The sequence below is a fragment of the Cyprinodon tularosa genome, unplaced genomic scaffold (genome assembly GCF_016077235.1).
Source record: "Cyprinodon tularosa strain WSP-4 unplaced genomic scaffold, ASM1607723v1 ctg197, whole genome shotgun sequence".
NCBI lineage: Eukaryota > Metazoa > Chordata > Actinopteri > Cyprinodontiformes > Cyprinodontidae > Cyprinodon > Cyprinodon tularosa.
In genome coordinates this window covers 3846755-3865109 of record NW_024038720.1, presented here as the reverse complement: position 1 = coordinate 3865109, position 18355 = coordinate 3846755, and the positions used below count along the sequence as shown (strand labels likewise).

The 18355-nt window shown below is 35.9% G+C and overlaps 1 protein-coding gene across 1 annotated transcript in view; it reads left to right on the top strand.

Annotated features, from left to right (window-relative positions):
* The window catches only part of LOC119782797 (glypican-5-like), a 176232-nt gene that overhangs the window by 74551 nt on the left and 83326 nt on the right, over positions 1 to 18355 (top strand). The window contains exon 7 of the mRNA XM_038283955.1: positions 11122 to 11242. Coding sequence (XP_038139883.1) covers positions 11122 to 11242 — 121 coding nt within the window. The remainder of the gene's footprint in view (positions 1 to 11121; positions 11243 to 18355) is intronic.

Sequence of the window (18355 nt, the reverse complement as noted above, 5' to 3'; positions counted from 1 at the left end):
GATATGATAAAACAACAGTTATGTGGAAAATAACCGGTCATCCACTTTGTTTATACACTAGATTTTTCAAGGATAGGAGGAAAAGCTTCAAAATGTCTGTTAATAATAGTGATTGGATGAAAAACAATTTTTATTGGTAAATGATAAATGGCCTGTACTTATATAGCTCATTTTCAAGTCAGGAGACTTGACCAAAGGGCTTTACACTACTGAGTCATTCACCCATTCATGCACACACGGATAGTGGCAAGCTACATGGTAGCCACAGCTGCCCTGGGGCTCACTGACAGAAGCGGGGCTGCCGTACACTGGTGCCACCGGGCTCTCTGACCACCATCAGTAGGCAATGCAGGTGAAGTGTCTTGCCCAAGGACACAACGGCACTGAAACCTTTAACTAACAACCTTCTGGCTGCAGGGAAAACTTCTTTATCCGACGCCACTGTCGCCCCACAGGTAAAATACGCAAATGGCATTTTAAACACAACAGAACACACTTTAAAAGCAATTAATTTCAATTTCAAACCCTTAAATTTAGTGTCAATATTGTGAAATTGATTTTCAAACAAATGCATTTCATTTTAAATATGAATACAGATTCAAGTTCAGTTTTTGATGATCTTTATGCATTTCACCAAAATTCTGTAGCAGGTTTATTAAAAACCCCAAAACTGAATGTTACAATGACAGCCACCATTATAGAGCTTGTAAAGGGACAGGGTTGAAAAGGTGGTGGCTGTTGGAGGCGGAAACGCCAGAAAGTGTGCCTCTATTTTTTGAGTTTAACTTTTGTTACATTTGAGTAAAACTTTTTTTTTGCACTGTAATTATTGTAGGCCTACCTGGTTTGCATTATTTTGGAACAAGCTGGGGCTGTGTGGGGGTTTGTTAAGGTAAATGCAGCTTCTTAGAGCTTAATTCTATAGTGAGACTGACTATGTCTGCTTCGTAAAGTAACGTCTGTCAGACGTGGAATTGGGGGAGCAATTGATCCGCTTTTTTTAGGTTTTATGATTCATGTGTATTCTTTTACATTTAGTGTTTTTTATCCCTTTTTAATGCATTGGCTGTTGAGAAGGTAGGGGTTTGTCCTTTAACTGGAAGGTTGCCGGGTCCTGCTCCGACTGTCTCCGTTTTTGTGTCCTTGGGCAAAGCAATTAACCTGCCTTGCGTACGTTTGGTGGTCAACCTCTCCTAGGTCAGTCTGTCTATAACGTAATAATTACTGTCAGAAATTAGCACACTAACAATCTAATAAATTGCTAACATGTATGCATGTACAACAAAAAGACAGCTGCAGAAACTCCCAATGCTATTAAGGCTTGGAAAGCAGAAGCAAAAATATTTAAACAAACACAGAACAAATATTCTGTATCCTGCTGCTTAAATTAGATCCTAAGTGTTCAGCACCCATTACTAACCTCCTTCCCGAAATCACAACAAACAGACTGAGCAGACTGTTGTAATGTGCAGTCATTTGTTTGAGATTAAGCAAAGCTTGAAACAAAAGAATATATCATGCAGACAACATGAATTACGTAGAGATGACATGCAGCAGGGTTGTTTGGATTTTCTTTCTGTTGCACAACTTTTGTCTGTTTTTTTTTTTTTTTAAAGATGCTGACGGGATTTTAGTTTTAAGGGGTATTTTCTTATCCATGTAATATTAAGGCAATCTCAGAGCATTTTTTATCTTTGTGCAATCTTTGCTGTACTTCACATCAGAAAGATGCATTTCAGACCAAAATAACACAATGAGCCAGCAAATAATTTCCCCCAAAAATCGTGGCTCGGGTCCTGTGTCATCGTGGTAGTACAGCTCACTTTATTCATCTGTGGAGAGGATTTGAGCTCCTTAAGCACCGCAATTAGAGCAAATTACTTTGCTGTACTTATCCTACTGTGGAGTGACGTCAAAGAAGGCATCTAAGGCTTCAGATTACTTTTGTTGAACACTTAAAGTTTTTCTGCACTTACTGTGTGGAATAAAAAAGGGATAAGACACAAGGATAAAATGATTGAAATTTTCAATCTGGGGCTGAACAGTAGGAATGAGCTGCAAACCAAGCATCCCTTTCGGGGGAATTGTATGGATTATATTATCCTGCTGCTGGTCCACAGAGACTCTGGGCAATCACTCAGACGCTTTATGGCGCTGCTCGATGCCACTGTGTTGCTTTCTCGCTCACCTTGAAGAATATATGATGACTATAATCAGTGTTTTTCATCTCTGATACCTTTTAAGTTGTATTCTTATTCTGTGGTGTTATACTCCACCGATATCTTTTGTGTTGCATCGGCAGACCAGCAGCACATTATAAAAGATTGTATGCTTTTCAGGATATGGATCCAAGTGCTGCTCCAGAATACACGATGAGTTGCATGTGTGTATGTGTAAGGGTATGCTCGGAGGATACTATCTGAATATAACTGGATCTCAGCTACGCAATGAAGTCTGAACATATTTGGGTAAAAAAGGCAGAGCAGTGTTAATAAAATGCTTAGAAGAATGTTATTTGATTAACTTGTTTGTGTGGAATTTTTTGCAGTGCCAGACATAGAATTGACTGTGCTGATTTCAGCTTTAACAAAGACCAATCTCTGTGGTTGTGTCCGGGGATTAAGCAAAGCTGAAGGCAGGTGCATCATACGTTGATCCTCCAGCATATACTGTTCAGGTGCGGCTTAGTCCTCCCGACACATCGACCTCTACCCACAGGCAACTGCTGCATCTCGCAAACAAACCTTGACTCTCAGATCTGTGTTTCAGGCAAGAACCAGGTTTGGATGCATACACAAAACCAGGTTTTTCAAATAGCAAAAAATGAGATTCTAAAGTTGTGTTGATGTGCACTTAAAAAAGAAAAAAACCTTTCCTTACACCAAAAAATAGCTGTGAAGCTTCACTCAAAAATTAATTATATTATACATAGATTTTTTTTCCCCGACAAATTTTATTAGCACATTTATTGGAATGTCAGGCACCAGAATCCTGATAATTGGTAACTGAAACATTAGTTAACATTCAGCAAGAGTTTCAGCTGTGGCGGCTGGTGGAGTTTTCTCCATAGACGTGTACCAAAATCCAATCAAACTTATACTAAGTTATCACACCAGTATATTCATAGGAATGCCAACAAAAAACCCATTATAAAACACTTTATAAAAACAAAACATACAGGTGCTGGTCATAAAATTAGAATATCATGAAAAAGTAGATTGATTTCAGTAATTCCATTTAAAAAGTGAAACTTGTATATTATATTCATACATTACATACAAACTCATATATTTCAGATGTTTATTTTGTTTAATTTTGATGATTACAAATGACAACAAATGAAAATCTCAAATTCATCATATCAGAAAATTAGAATATTACTGAAGACCAATAAAAACAAAGGATTTATAGAAATGTTGGCCAACTGAAAAGTATGAACATGAAAAGTATGAGCATGTACAGCACTCAGTATTTAGTTGGGCCTCCTTTGGCCTGTATTACTGCAGCAATGCGGCGTGGCATGGAGTCGATCAGTCTGTGGCACTGCTCAGGTGTTATGATAGCCCAGGTTGCTCTAATAGTGGCTTTTAGCTCTTCTGAATTGTTGGGTCTGGTGTATTGCATCTTCTTCTTCACAATACCCCATAGATTTTCTATGGGGTTAAGGTCAGGAGAGTTTGCTGGCCAATTAAGAACAGGGATACCATGGTCCTTCAACCAGGTACTGGTAGCTTTGGCACTGTGTGCAGGTGCCAAGTCCTGTTGGAAAATGAAATCTGCATCTCCAAAAAGTTGGTCAGCTGCAGGAAGCATGAAGTGCTCTAAAACTTCCTGGTATGTGGCTGCGTTGACCCTGGACCTCAGAAAACACAATGGACCAACACCAGCAGATGACATGGCACCCCAAACCATCACTGACTGTGGAAACTTTACACTGGACTTCAAGCAACGTGGATGAAGTGCCCCTCTTCTTTTCCTCCAGACTGTGGGACCTTGATTTCCAAAGGAAATGAAAATTTACTTTCATCAGAGAACATGACTTTGGACCACTCACCAGCAGTCCAGTCCTGTTTCTCTTTAGACGCTTCTGACGCTGTCTGTGGTTCAAGAGTGGCTTGACACAAGGAATGCGACAGCAGAAACCCATGTCTTTCATACGTCTGTGTGTGGTGGTTCTTGAAGCACTCACTCCAGCTGCAGTCCACTCTTTGTGAATCTCCCCCACATTTTTGAAGGGGTTTTGTTTCACAATCCTCTCCAGGGTGCGGTTATCTCTCTTGCTTGTACACTTTTTTCGACCACATCTTTTCCTTCCCCTCGCCTCTCTATTAATGTGCTTGGACACTGAGCTCTGTGAACAGCCAGCCTCTTTAGCGATGACCTTTTGTGTCTTGCCCTCCTTGTGCAAGGTGTCGATGGTCGTCTTTTGGACAACTGTCAAGTCAGCAGTCTTCCCCATGATTGTGTAGCCTATAGAACTAGACTGAAAGACCATTTAAAGGCTTTTGCAGGTGGTTTGAGTTAATTAGCTGATTAGAGTGTGGCACCAGGGGCCATCAATTTTGAACCTTTTCACAATATTCTAATTTTCTGATATGATGAATTTGAGATTTTCATTTGTTGTCATTTGTAATCATCAAAATTAAACAAAATAAACATCTGAAATATATGAGTTTGTATGTAATGTATGAATATAATATACAAGTTTCACTTTTTAAATGGAATTACTGAAATCAATCTACTTTTTCATGATATTCTAATTTTATGACCAGCACCTGTAATTTTATGTACAGGTTTTCTTTTGTACATAATCTTCTAGAATTTTGCCCTTCTGGAGGCTTTGTAAAGACAAATCTATGTTTTGCATGGTCCAATATTGTCACAGACCTAAAAAAATAATGTACCAGTTTAATAATGGAGAAGCTATTAGTCAGCTTTATATGTATAATGTGTAATGTATAAAAAATATTTATTTTCTGACAATGTATTTATTTAAGAGCAACTATGCAATTTAACAAAGATCTAGAAAAAGTGCACTATATTATATTATTTTCCATGTGAATCCCAGATTGTTTATTCTTCTTTGCCTTTTCTAAAAAGTGCTTTAAATCACTCATACCTGTCATTATCCATGCTGGGTCAGATTTTGACATTTGAAAAAGGAGACAGAGTAAGCAGAATAAAGCGTTAGCATCGCTGCTTGTAGTTAGCCAAGCCTTCTTCATAAACCAGCTCCTGGAAAACGAAATTTCTTGCACCATTTCTCTCTCTCCAATGCATCTCCAACTCCTGCAACCTGACCTGTCAATCACCTGCAAAACGTCAGTGCTGTGGCAGGAAGTGGTGATATAAACTTTAGTCAGTTAAATAACATGCTGCTGTCATTTTGCACATAACTGATGTTGCTGTGATTTTCAAATATCCATTACTGTAAAAATGTCCATAGCTGTATTTTGGTTATTTATTCTCCAGGTGCACAGGATTTATATTGTTAAATCACTTTACTGTACGGTATTTTATTGTTTATCTTTTAATGATTCACTATTATGTTATTCTTATACATTTTTCTAAGGTCCACATTTGTGTTACCATTTTTTTCCTATAATCTTTTTGCTGCTGTAAACACGAGAAGTCTTTTCTATTCTATTCTATTCTATTCTATTCTATTCTATTCTATTCTATTCTATTCTATTCTATTCTATTCTATTCTATTCTATTCTATTCTATTCTATTCTATTATATAAAAGGGGTAGAAAAATATAAGTAAATTTAACAATGTATGTATAAAAATATATTAGCAAAATCTCTTATATTCAACAACAAAAAATACTTAGTTACTAATTAGTTAAGCAAATTGTACAAAATAGCAATTATAAAATAAAAATTATATCAGATTTATAGTCCCCACACTGCAGATATATTAGAATCTGTCCTTAAATTACAGCCAAACCCATTTACACAGCAACAGTTAAAAACCTATGTATCACATTAAAAACTTAATCTAATATTACCCGCCATATATCTGACTCAAAAAAACCATTAAAACAACTAATTTCATTAATTTCAGACCGAACTTTTCACATACTGGTGTTATATTAAACTGAACTTCCAATATTCAGCACTTTTTGGCACCAAGTACCTTTTTCCTCTGATAACGGAGCAGGCGGCTTGCTTGGTCTTGCAATGCATCCTCGGATAACCAAGGATAGAGATTATACACTGGACCCGTCCTTCAAATCGGGCAAAAAGAAGGACGCATTTGTTGGCCGCATAATGAGGAGTCTTGGAATCCGACCAGACCTCAGCGCCGCCTTATGACGTAATCAGCCTTCAAATCTGGCCTTCGGAGGACACATCCCATGAATTCCAACGCACCCAATGGGCAAAAACTTTTGCACCCTAGGGCGGAAATATGTCACCAATCCAACAAAAAAATTAAACAATGCTATATATATATATATATATATATATTTATTTATTTATACCCACCTAATTTATAACCACCCACCCGCCATAGCGCCCTTTATTGACCAGCCGCCACTGAGTTTCATGTGTTTTGGGTTGAAGCCAGATGCCAAATAATGAAATTTTTTAACTTTATTCTAAAAGGCAGCATCTTCAAACATCCAGGATTTACAGGATATATATGTGTAAAAAGATTGATTGCAAGGAATATTTACTCAGTTGTAAATTTAAAGTAATGCAGCAAAAAGAGATTTAAAAATGCTAAATACAAAAGAAAATTAAAAGAATAATGTGCTTCATTTGAAAAAATAGACATTCATGAATTAACTGTATCAAGTTTTAAACTAAGCAATTGAATCAGGTTGACCCAGCTTCATATTTTAAATCTATAAGTTAAAAACTAAAATAAATTAATGTTAATTACTTGTTACAAATTGAATCAAATGATTTAAGTCGGAGCTGCCTTTTCTTTTTAGAATGTGCAGGTTCACACATCGCAGCAAACCTGTGGGAAGTTTAATGAGGCTTTTTAAATTCCATCCTTTTGTTATAAAAATTCATTACTTGATTCATTAAAATAATTTCTTACAAACTGACTAACACTAGTGGAAGATTTTATACGACATGCAACAAGTGTTTTCTATTCATGTGACATACAGTACACGATCTTTAAAACCCCTTGGTTAGATAGAAATGTTTGCCTCAGAGCTTATTTATGCATCTGCAATTACATAGGCTATATTTTAAACCATCAATTACATACAACAGACAGGCTGCAGTAATTTTTTACATGCAGCTATGTATAATGTACAGTGTATAGTTATACTCTTAAGCACAGCTATTTCAACAACAATTTGCAGCATGTTTACCATAGATATTGGTCTTCAAGTATTTATTTTTTTCTTTTTAAGATACAACTTTGACTTTTTAGAATTCCAAAGCTGAATTGAAAACACTGATTCACAAAATCTTGAATAGATTAGTAGTAGCCTTAGTGCAAATCTGACTGACATAGAAAAACACAACGCTTGGCATTTATATGTTAATTACCATAGATGGCATGGAGACCTAAAGCCGACTTTAAATCTGAAGTTTAATTTTCATTTTCTATAATGCAAGTGCAGAGACACAGACGACAGAGGCTCCAGAACGAGAAGAAAGATTTTGTAATAAGAAAGTAGGGGAGATAAGAGCCTTTCTTATATATATTTTTTGCTTGCCAGAAACTGATTGGTGAAAATGTTTTTCTAAAACTAATCACATTTGCGGGCTCTGATTGGCAGGAAATTAACTTCAAAAATGCATCTCAAAGATCCAGACAAACCTATGTTTGAATTCAACCACCCACCTTTTCCTTTGAATAAATTAAACTTCCACGCTTGCAGCATTTTATTTATTCATAGTTTTTGCTTTTCTCTCTGACTTTGTAGTTTTGGATAGTCATAGTTAATTTGAACTTGTTCCCACAAAGCCTTTTATTTTTGTTTCAATAGCTGTCTGCGTTCCAATTCAGATATTCAGGTTGAAAGGTCAACACCTTCTTTGTCAGAACCTCTACAGGCACATGTGCTCAGCATCAGCAAAATAAGAAGAAAAATTTCAGCAATAAGTGACTTTACCTTGATCCTCTTGTATGATTTAAATGAAATGTTAGAGATTGAGATGTGAGAAAAATGTGCTCAGTCACCTGCTGCCATGGTCACAGTCATTACCCCTCACAGACTAAGGGAAAGCTAAAGAGAGCAGAGTCCTTGAGCTAAACTGAGGTCTATTACCAGCCTATAACAACAGTTCACCCTTATGTGGGCCATGTTGCACATACACTGTCATTAAGTAGCTTTGTTTCTATGAGGAATCACCGCCTTGCAAAACCTTATTTTTAAACCTTACACGTAATGCTAATTCTTAGCAGTAAAAAAACAGTTGGACTGTGTTTTAGCTTTAACCCTAGGAAATTCCTGCAAATGAATCCTCGCTTTTGTTAGAATTTGAAACTGTTCTCATCTCTTCACCATGAGTGGAGGCGATAACATAAGGGATCTAATTCAGTGTGAACGTTTTTTAATTTAGGTTTTCAAACACATTGAGAGCTCAAAGCCATTTTCTGGAAGTAAATCTCCAGACCTGGTGGTTTTGATAACTATATTTATATTCACTACCGAAACATCTTTTATTACGATATGGCTTTGTTTTTTTTGTTTTTTTGGTTAATAAGGTTACAAAAGTTTCAATCTGAAAAACTCACACGAAGAGACGATTAGGAGAAATTTATTGATACAATAACTTTGTCTTTGGCGCTCAGACCTCGGTAGGAAACACAGCACTTAATTATGATTGATATGCATGAACAGGAGCAAAGAATAGGTCTGTTTTCCCCCCAGGCCTTAAACTGGTGCTGGAGTGGAGATAGATGAAGTTGGTCAGTTTGTAGACTGCTGGTTAGTGAGACGGTCTGCTGAGCTTTATGGGGAGATCCAGTGGAATGCGTGAGCTGATTCTAGAGCTTCACTTAGGGACCTGGAAGATGGAAGTCCAGTTGGATAACACAGGTTGAGAGAACCTGTGCATTACGAGCAAGCAAGAGGGGAGTGTGGAGAGGAGAAACTCCCCGTTGGGAAGAAACCTCTGGCGGAACCAGGCTCAACATGGCGGTCTTCTGCCGGATGAGACAGGGAACGCAGTAAGAGTCTGGGAGGAATGAACTCTGATGAAGCTTTAGCTACGATGGTGGAGGAGGGGCTGGAGGTGGGTTGAAACTGTGTCATTTGAATGAAGTCACACAGCGCATCCGCCGCCTGCGCACAGGAGCAGACTAGTGCAGATAGGAGGCCTTTTAAGATGAACTTTGGATGCTGATTGGCTTTTGTGGAGGTGTGGTTCAAAGCTGATTGGCTGTGTCGCAGGTAGATATAAGAGAGCAACTAGTTTCTTCAGTTGAACTTTCGCCTAGGCTCCATTTCAAAAAGCTTAGGGTAACGTCTTCTAATTTGTCAAATGATATGTTTCACCTTTTTTTTTTTGTCTTACTATTATGTTTGTTTATTCTGACCCACTGACAGCAAAGTTTACAGTTGCACTGAAGTATATGGTTAAAAACCTCCTGGAGTATTTGATGTAAACATTGAGACTGTTATGAATGATTCAAATGTGTCTTTTGAGCTTTTTGTGAGAAATGTGTCCTGGATTTAACTCTAAACAAGCAAAAAGCAGAAAATAAAAACATGTTGGTTCAATATGGTTGCTTGAGTGTTAAACTAAAATAAATGATTTCCTGATGTTCATTTTCAGGCAATCTTCCCTCTTCAAGCGGATACTAAACACACCTACTGAAAATAAAAATCTATGGTTTATCACTAATTTCACTTGATGTAAAAGCTAAATATTGCATTTACATGTTTTAATTTTTTACAATTTGACGTCTCCTCTATGGATGCTCTTTCTTTGTTTTCTAAATATGTTTCTAATTTATGTCTGTGTACAGTATACAGGTGCATTTTGAGCCTGTTTGCTCGATAAAGTGATAATAATGATAATGACAATAAAGACTCTTGATTCCTGATTGATATTTTCTTTGAAGATAAAAGGCTTCTCTAACCACAAAAGAAAAGAGATGTGGAAAATGCAGGGGATTGTTGACACATGAAAACATCAAAACAAACAACCATTACCAAGCAGAAATCCCTGGAGCTCCTTCAGTGTTGCTGCCAACCTTTGGGCAGATTCCTCTGATCTGCTTCCAGATTAAATCGGGTGAATGTCCAGTTCTTGATCATGTTACTGTTGACCCATATGTTCTTATCATTGACTGATACCTTTGAAAGCATTTTGGTCTTTTGTAACTGATCTGGAAAAATGGATTCAGCTAAAGGATGCAGATCAATCAATGTCGTACTTAGATAAGCATATTTTTTTCTTTGTTTATTATAATTTATGGCTGCTTGATGATTAAGAATTTAAACCCAGAGAAAAACTGCTGTTCTTCCAACAGATGTATTTTATTATGTCAAAATGAAACTGATATTGCAATTCTGATATTTCTTCTTCTTTGTCGATTTACGAATATAGAAAGTTTTATTTGGCAAAACTTTAATTTTTCCCACAAAGATTTAGGGAAGAAAAGTTTTAAACGTCTTCCTTTACTGTTTTTGACTCGTTTTTGCAATCAGACTTTTCCTCTGTAACACATTTGGATTAAGAGTTCATTTCAGGAATCTGTGAGCTTTAGACAGGTCAGTTAACAGATCCTGCATGTGAATAACTCCTTTTGAAGTTGAAATCTTATAAAATTGGGCAGGACATACAGACAAAAATCTATTTAACAGAAAACATTTTTTTAGGTTTAGAAAAAATTCATAAAAAACAACTACATAAAATGAGAGAAAGCTTTTAATTTTTACATTTGAGGCCTGCAATTATAAGGAGGTATAGAGAACTCAGCTTTAATTACATAAACATGTTATTCTATGCCTCTAAAGACAAATGTAAAATGGTTTAAGACTCTGGTGAGTTGAAGAAAGAAAGCATCAAATGTCTCTTAAAATGTGAAAGGGTTTTCAGTTGAGAAAGCAGGACTGATTCAGATTTATTTTGTTTTGATATGCCAGGTGTTCATATGAAAAGAATATTTATCTGTTCACCTGCTTGTGTTCCTCACAGCTACACACGGCGCGTAGTTGGGAATGGAGTCAGGGCCCAGAGTACCAACCCTGAAGTCAAAGTGAAAGGAGAAGACCCTGTGATAAACCAGATCATTGACAAACTGAAACACATCAATCAGGTAAGATTATTTCCTCCTTCATGGATGTTATAGAGAGCTGCATGGTTTGCTCTCATTTCCTTGAAATCCATATTTTCACGGTTCAGTTAGTCAAAGATGAGGTAACTATGTCCTCTGGAAATCTGCTAATTCCCTTTGCTGCTCTGTTAGTCTTTCAGAAATGCAGATGCCTCTTGTTTATAAGACTAAAGCCTTTCACTCTTAACCTTAAATTCTCATCTAAAATCATTTATTTGTACCCTCTGTCATATTTCCAGTAAGTAACAGCATAATGAAAAAGAATCTGAAATGCAGAATCATTCCTAAGGTGATGAATGAAAAAGAAAATCAATCATTACACATTTAGAGCCCCATTTGGTCTGGTTTGTGTGCCTCCATATTTACAAAATTCTTTTTTCTGCTCTATGTCAAAATCAATGTGGCATTTTCTACCTGCCAGTCTACCTTTATGTGCATTTGTGCTGCCATAACACCTCTCAGTGCTGTTTATCTCTCCAGATGATGAGATTAGAGCAGTTTACGGGAGCACTTTTCTTTCCTCCTGCCTCAATAACAGCTGCTCTGGCTACATTCAGGCTGTCGAGCTGCAGCGGCAGTTTCAGATGTCTGCCGCTTTGGTTTCCCAAGTGGCGGACTGAAGGCCAGGTCATCTCTCTTGACCTCCTACTGGCACCTCCTCCTTCACTAATTCTCACCATCTGTGGGGTGTCAGAACACATAAATCTATATCATAACCATCTGAGAGGCTCTGTTGTGCCTGGTTGACATTCACTCTGTGCCTTTTTGCTGTTTGCATTTTAAATGTGTTTCCTCATGTGTCCTTTGGCCCTGTGAATATTTAGTTGCAGCAGGAAAGATTGTTTTTTAATCTTAAATACTCAGGGGTGGCTTGACTGATTTGGAAATGGTTTATGTGATTTACTTTAAATACCATGGAACAGATTATGATTATGAGCTCTACCCAGATTATATAATCACCTACAATCTGCTGAGGCCAAGTATTTCGGCCGGTGCCATTTCAAACCCAATGTTGTTCTTTATGCTCCAAAGCTTCTGGTTTGGCTCTTCTTATTGCATAAGATTCTGTTCCCCATATCTTTATAAATATGTCTGTTATTATCTTCTAGATTTTTTCCACTGCTTTCTATTACATTTAAATTATATAATTTAAGCAAGAATGATAGAATTGTTTAAAAATCAACAGGACGGCATCGTTACATGTAAAAGAACATTTAAGTACAGCTTTCACCACAGATATTGGTTTGCCTGCTGAAGATTAATTAAAGAAAGATTTAAAAGCGACTCAGTCGTTTTTGCTGTAGCAAAATCTAAGATAAAAAAGAGAAATCCAACTTTTAAATTGAATATTTATTTGTTGAAGGAAGACATCTCTATATGTAGCAGAAAAAAATTAATAATTTCTCATTTTTAAGTTGATCACAGGGATTTTTATGTAACACCACAAATGTGGTGTGACTCAGAAGCTCATTGGTCATTTTGTAATTTGAAGGGTAGGAGAACGTGCCATCCTACACTGCAAAATCAATCTAGAAATAAGTAAAAAAATTTTAAATTAGTGTATTTACCCTTAATTTGAATAGGTAAATAAGATGATTTGCCAATGGCAATGTTTATTTTAGGAGTATTTTACTCCTAAAATAAGATAATTAGATAATATACACTTGAAATAAGACACAGCCATTATTTTGTCTTATTTTAAACGAAAATTGTCTTGTTCCATTGGCAAAGTGTTAATTTAAGCAAAAGAATTTTTGTTTTGATTTCCATTTTTTGCAGTGTAAAAAGGTAAATGTGCTTTGCTTCTCATGAGTCTTGGAATTTATAAAGGAAAATAACCAAAGGTATGAGTTTTTTTTTCTTTTCTCTATCAAAACATGAAATAAAATGTGAAGGAAACAAAATAGAATTTGGAAAAACAGAGTTGGACTAAGACCTTTACCACCCACCTACTTACACACCCACAAAAGAGAGAGAATTAAGAGGTGGAACAATCATCCAACACTTACTTTTGGAGACCTACAGCAATTTAATGTGTAAATAATAAATAAGTGAACACAAGTACATAAACAAAAAATGGATATTTGAAAGAGAATAACAAAAATTGCAAATGTATTTTCATTATCTATTTTTTTCTTTCACTCAACTTATTAAGTAGGTAGGTGAAAAAATTTGGGACATTTACTTGTTAAAAAAGATATAATTAAAATGGGTTCCACTAATATTAGACCACTTAGTTTGTAGAAATATGCTTGTATACAGTATAGAATAGTTCTTTGGGGTTAAATATACCTAACAGATCTCATTTAAGCAGATCCCCATTATGACAAGATCATTACTTCTTTTTTTTAATACTTGGCCCATTTGCAGAAAGATTGAGACTTTAAACGGAGAACAACGTGAGCTGCCGTTTTTAGAAGTCGTTAAACCAATAATGACCAAGAATAACAGAATGTCATGGCAGTGATGGAGCACTGTAATTTGACAGACTTAATGTCATTCGCCTTTTTTATGAATACACATGGATGCACACGGTTGAGCTATAATTGGGAAGCAGTGAGCCAAAACCAGAGACAAACGGCCTGTTGACCAGTCTTAAAATGGGATTTGATGCGCTTAATTTAACTTGGTGTTTTGGCCAGAGAGCTTGCAGAGGTCAGGATTTCTAAACCTCATGCAGTAAGCTGTTTGGAAAGGGTTGGAAAACCAAAAGGCTTTTTGGGGGATTTTGCTGCATATTAATGTGTTTTTTATGATACTATTTTTGCATGAACAGTGATTGATGAGTGGGATGTATGTCGTTAAGGTGCTATTGGACCAGCCTACATAATGTGATGTTTAGGACAAATTAGAATGGATGAGTAGATTACTTGATTACTTAGATTGTCCGACAACGTTTTTGTGCCAATTTTGGGGAAAAAAGGATTGATTTAAGTGTTTTATGATTTGATATTGGGCTATTCACACCGATTAATCAAATTTTTTTTTAAACCCATCCCCTAATGTAATGCTTTTTTTTAAACCTCTTTCAAAGTCAACTATTGGCACACAAATTATAATCTATATCCTTTAATAATACAGACTATTAATTTGTTATGAAAGGTAGTTGTTTTCCAACCTAGAAGAAAATATACTTCTCTGTGTCTGGGTGTTGTCCTTTTCATTAGGTTGCCATATCCCTCCACTTCTGAAGGCTGAACATAGTCCGAGAAGTCTCCATGTCAGATGTCTCAGACTTTGCCTCAGTATTCATTTGGATAACTCAGATATTTCAAGCAGAACAACACTGTTTCTATGATTTTGATAAATGAATGACATTACTAATTGACTTTATATCATAGGTAAAAGTTTTAAAAGTTGATTATGCGTAAGATAGGTCCTTTAAAGAATATTTTATGTGGTAATCTCTCTTTTTTTAATTTCTGTATCATACAAGAATAACATTTAATGTTTGAATATCCAGATATGTTAGAAAAACATAAAAACCTAAAACTAACTAACCTAAAACTAATGGGTTCTGCAGGCTGAACCCTGCTTTCCAGTCTTTTGCTCCCCGTCTCCCATGTTTCCTCTAACCTGCACAAACACACTACCACACAAATAGGATCTCGGAGAAGAGATCGTGAGCAGGGCTGGTCCTCCCCTGCTGGTGGTGTCCTATGCCCCGATTTGAATGAACACCCTAGCCAGCATCATTTAAAACATTTCCAAGACATGTGTAGGGCATCGGGGGTGGGCATGTTTGGGGCACTGGAGGTGGGTAAGCCTTTCTGGCTTGAACACCAAGGTATTTCTACCTTGGTGTTCACTTGGACAACAAACTAGACTGGAGACACAACTGTGAAGCCGTCTACTAGAAGGGACAGAGCGGATTTTACTACCTTAGGAAGCTTAGGTCCTGATTTCTTCTTCATACCTCTGCTGGGGTAACAGTATTAGCGATGGTGTTTAAAAAAAACCAAAAACTCAACAAGCTATTTAAGAAGGCCAGCTCTATGCTAGGAACTCCTCTAGAACCTGTTGAGTTACTGAAAGACATTTAATTTCCCTTTGGGATTAATAAAGCAGAGTGGTGGGAAGATCCTGATTATGGAAAAAATAGAGAGAAATGTGAGGAAATTATAATTAGTGGTAATCAGATATTTCAATAAATCATAAGGAAATAACTCATCATTTAACAGTTGTTTAGCTTTACTTCTCAAACAAATCTCAGGTAATCTGGACCACCTGGTTTTCTAATCCGTTTGCTCAGCAGATTTCTCGTCTGCTGCAGAGATGACTTGATCTTGTTAATTAATCACATTAAAGCCACGTCACTAATAAAACCCCCCCCACTATGTATAGTGTGAGGGCACTGCATTTGCACTGGGTATATTTGCTTTTAATGGGTGTTTTTAAAGTATTTCACGGCTGAAAAAATAGGTACAAATGAAACCACTGCGCTATTTTCTTTTTCAGAATATCTAGACAATTTTGTATTTATCTTTGGTTACTTAGACATGTTTGTAGTCTTATTCCAACTATAAATAACCCTAAGTTGGTCTCCAGTTACTCCTTTTGTTGTTGTTTTTTTTTCCATCTGAGGTTCCGTGTTGTGATTACGTACCAGCACAGCATGCTTTGTAGTCTAAATGCCACAAATTAACATCCCTTCTTCTACTTAGAAACCCGTAACAAAGGTGTTACAAGTACCGTATATCAGCTCCAGTGAGAAATACAAATATCTCCCTGGCATAGCAATACATATTGGTAATTAGTCCCAGGAAATATTATAAGTGCAAATGTAAAATGTCAGACTGTTTTTGTTAATTAGAAGAAACATAAAAACCATGTTGTGTGTTCTGTTGTACTCATTAAATTGTACAATTGTGGTGTTTAAAGTACTTTAGATTCTATGAGAGACTGCCAATCAACCCATTGCCATTATTGTAAATAATATTTTTATACTCAGCTAAATCTTTAGTGTCATAGTAGTTATAAATAAAACGAATGTGTATATCTAAGAGGCACTTAACCAACAGTGAAGACTGATTTTGCAGCTTTTTTGTTTATCTTCTTTGCACAAGCTAAAGGTAACCAAGCTACAGTGCCCATCTTGAATGTTATAATGCAACAGAAGGCTCTCAGATGTGTGATTTTCTAGTTCAAGCCTACTTGTGTTGAAACAACATTTGCCCTCCTGCACAAGTGATTTTGCCAGATCTTCATTGCATGTGCCAGGAGTGCCTTCAGCACAAGCAGACAAAGAAGGCAACAGAAAGGACTGCAGGGAAAATAGTGACCCATGCCTTCTCTAGTATGTAGTCACGATACAGACCTAACAGATCAAAGTTCAAAGAGCCCTTCTTTGCTTCAGGGAATTTCAACATTTTGTTTCGATTTCATTTCAACAAATTGAAGTCCCAAGCAAAAGAAAGACACACACATCTCCTGCTTCCTTAAGACTAATTTAATCTCCACTGCTGGGTTAAAATAGGTTTTCAAAGGGGATAGTTTTGGCTTGCTGTAGGTGTAAACCTCATATCAATTAATAATGTAAAGACCTGAAGAATAATTCATCACTGGGCATGTTTTCTTCATGTCGCTACTGCAAATGGAAAACATACACTATTAAAAGGCAGAAAAGGATGTGCTCTGATAAGATATGACTTTTTATCTACAAGCATCTCTTAAAAGGATGAAAGCATGAGATATTTCTTAAATGTCAGCGAGATCAGGGTAAAAACTAAACACCCTGTGTCTCCAAGTTTGGACAGTCCTTTTTATGAAACAATTTCCACACAGAGGTTCTAAGTACCTGTAAAAGTTTTTCGTCTTTCATCACAGTGCAACCACAAGCTTCCATGTATCTTGATCATGCATTAAAAATTATCTGTTTTTTTTACATTTATAGAGATACTCATCTGAAAAGCGTGTTGTGCATTTCTGCCCCCCACATCTCTTTTTTCTTTTTTTCCTTTTTCATTATTTCCAAAATGATAAAATTTAGTGACACATATTATCTTTTGAAATCACAGAATTAGACCTTTGTGTTAAAAACTTTTCCGACCCATCAGATGCAATGCACTTCACTACAGCTTTTTACATTCCTTTTAACATCATAATGTATTTAAGTGAAGCTCTATTGTTGGTATTATTCAGTACTTCCTTCTCAAAACATGTTTCTTTGCTACATTGGTTTTGTTAAATGATAAAACTTTACCAAAGCTGCCACTTTTGAAATGCTGTAATGTGTTAAGATCAGATTATTATGTGAACAAAAACCTTCTTAATCTAAACCTCCGTAGAAGCAAATATACAATTTGGAGATATTCTTTGCAAATTTAAAGTAATGATTACCATCGTTATAGTTTATTTTCATTTTATTTTCTTTCTCTGCAGGCATATTCTGGTTTAATGTTTATCTATTCTGCATTGACACTGACTCATGTCAGTGTTTAAACAAGATTGAACCTTTTTTATGTAATTTGATTATATACTTTTTATGTTGAACACAATATGTGTCTTGAGTTAACATGATTTACATTTCTTAAAATGATCACAATGTCTGTTTGAGCCTGACTAATGAGGTATGCTTCTCCATTGCACTGGAGGGACATTTTGACCTTCTTGGTATATAAAATAAATAAATATTTAAAAATGCTGAAGTACAATGCTGTCTCAGTTAAACTATAGACTTTAAGAGCTGTTGCAAGAGACTGTGAAATCCATTCTCCAGTAGAGCATTTTCTATATCAGTTATATGCTCATTTTTTCTATCATTATTAGTAAACCAACTAGAATGACAGACAAATCTGCTCCTCTGATTTATAATGTCTCATGAAATCCTAACAATTGAAAAAACTCAATTTGATATTTTATTTTTTAGATATTTTGGATCATTTTTCAGTCTTTCAAATTGTCTCAAAATAATTTTTAAATCTTTTACTGTTAGAATCTTCAGTTCAAGCATTAAGAGATACTTTTTTTCTTGTTATTTTTTCTTAGAAAAAAGGGTATTTGTTACAAGATATACAACTTTATCTTTCCAGGTGTTACCATATTTACAATATTTAGTCATTTTAAAATATGTTCTTTGATCATTAATTTCTCTGA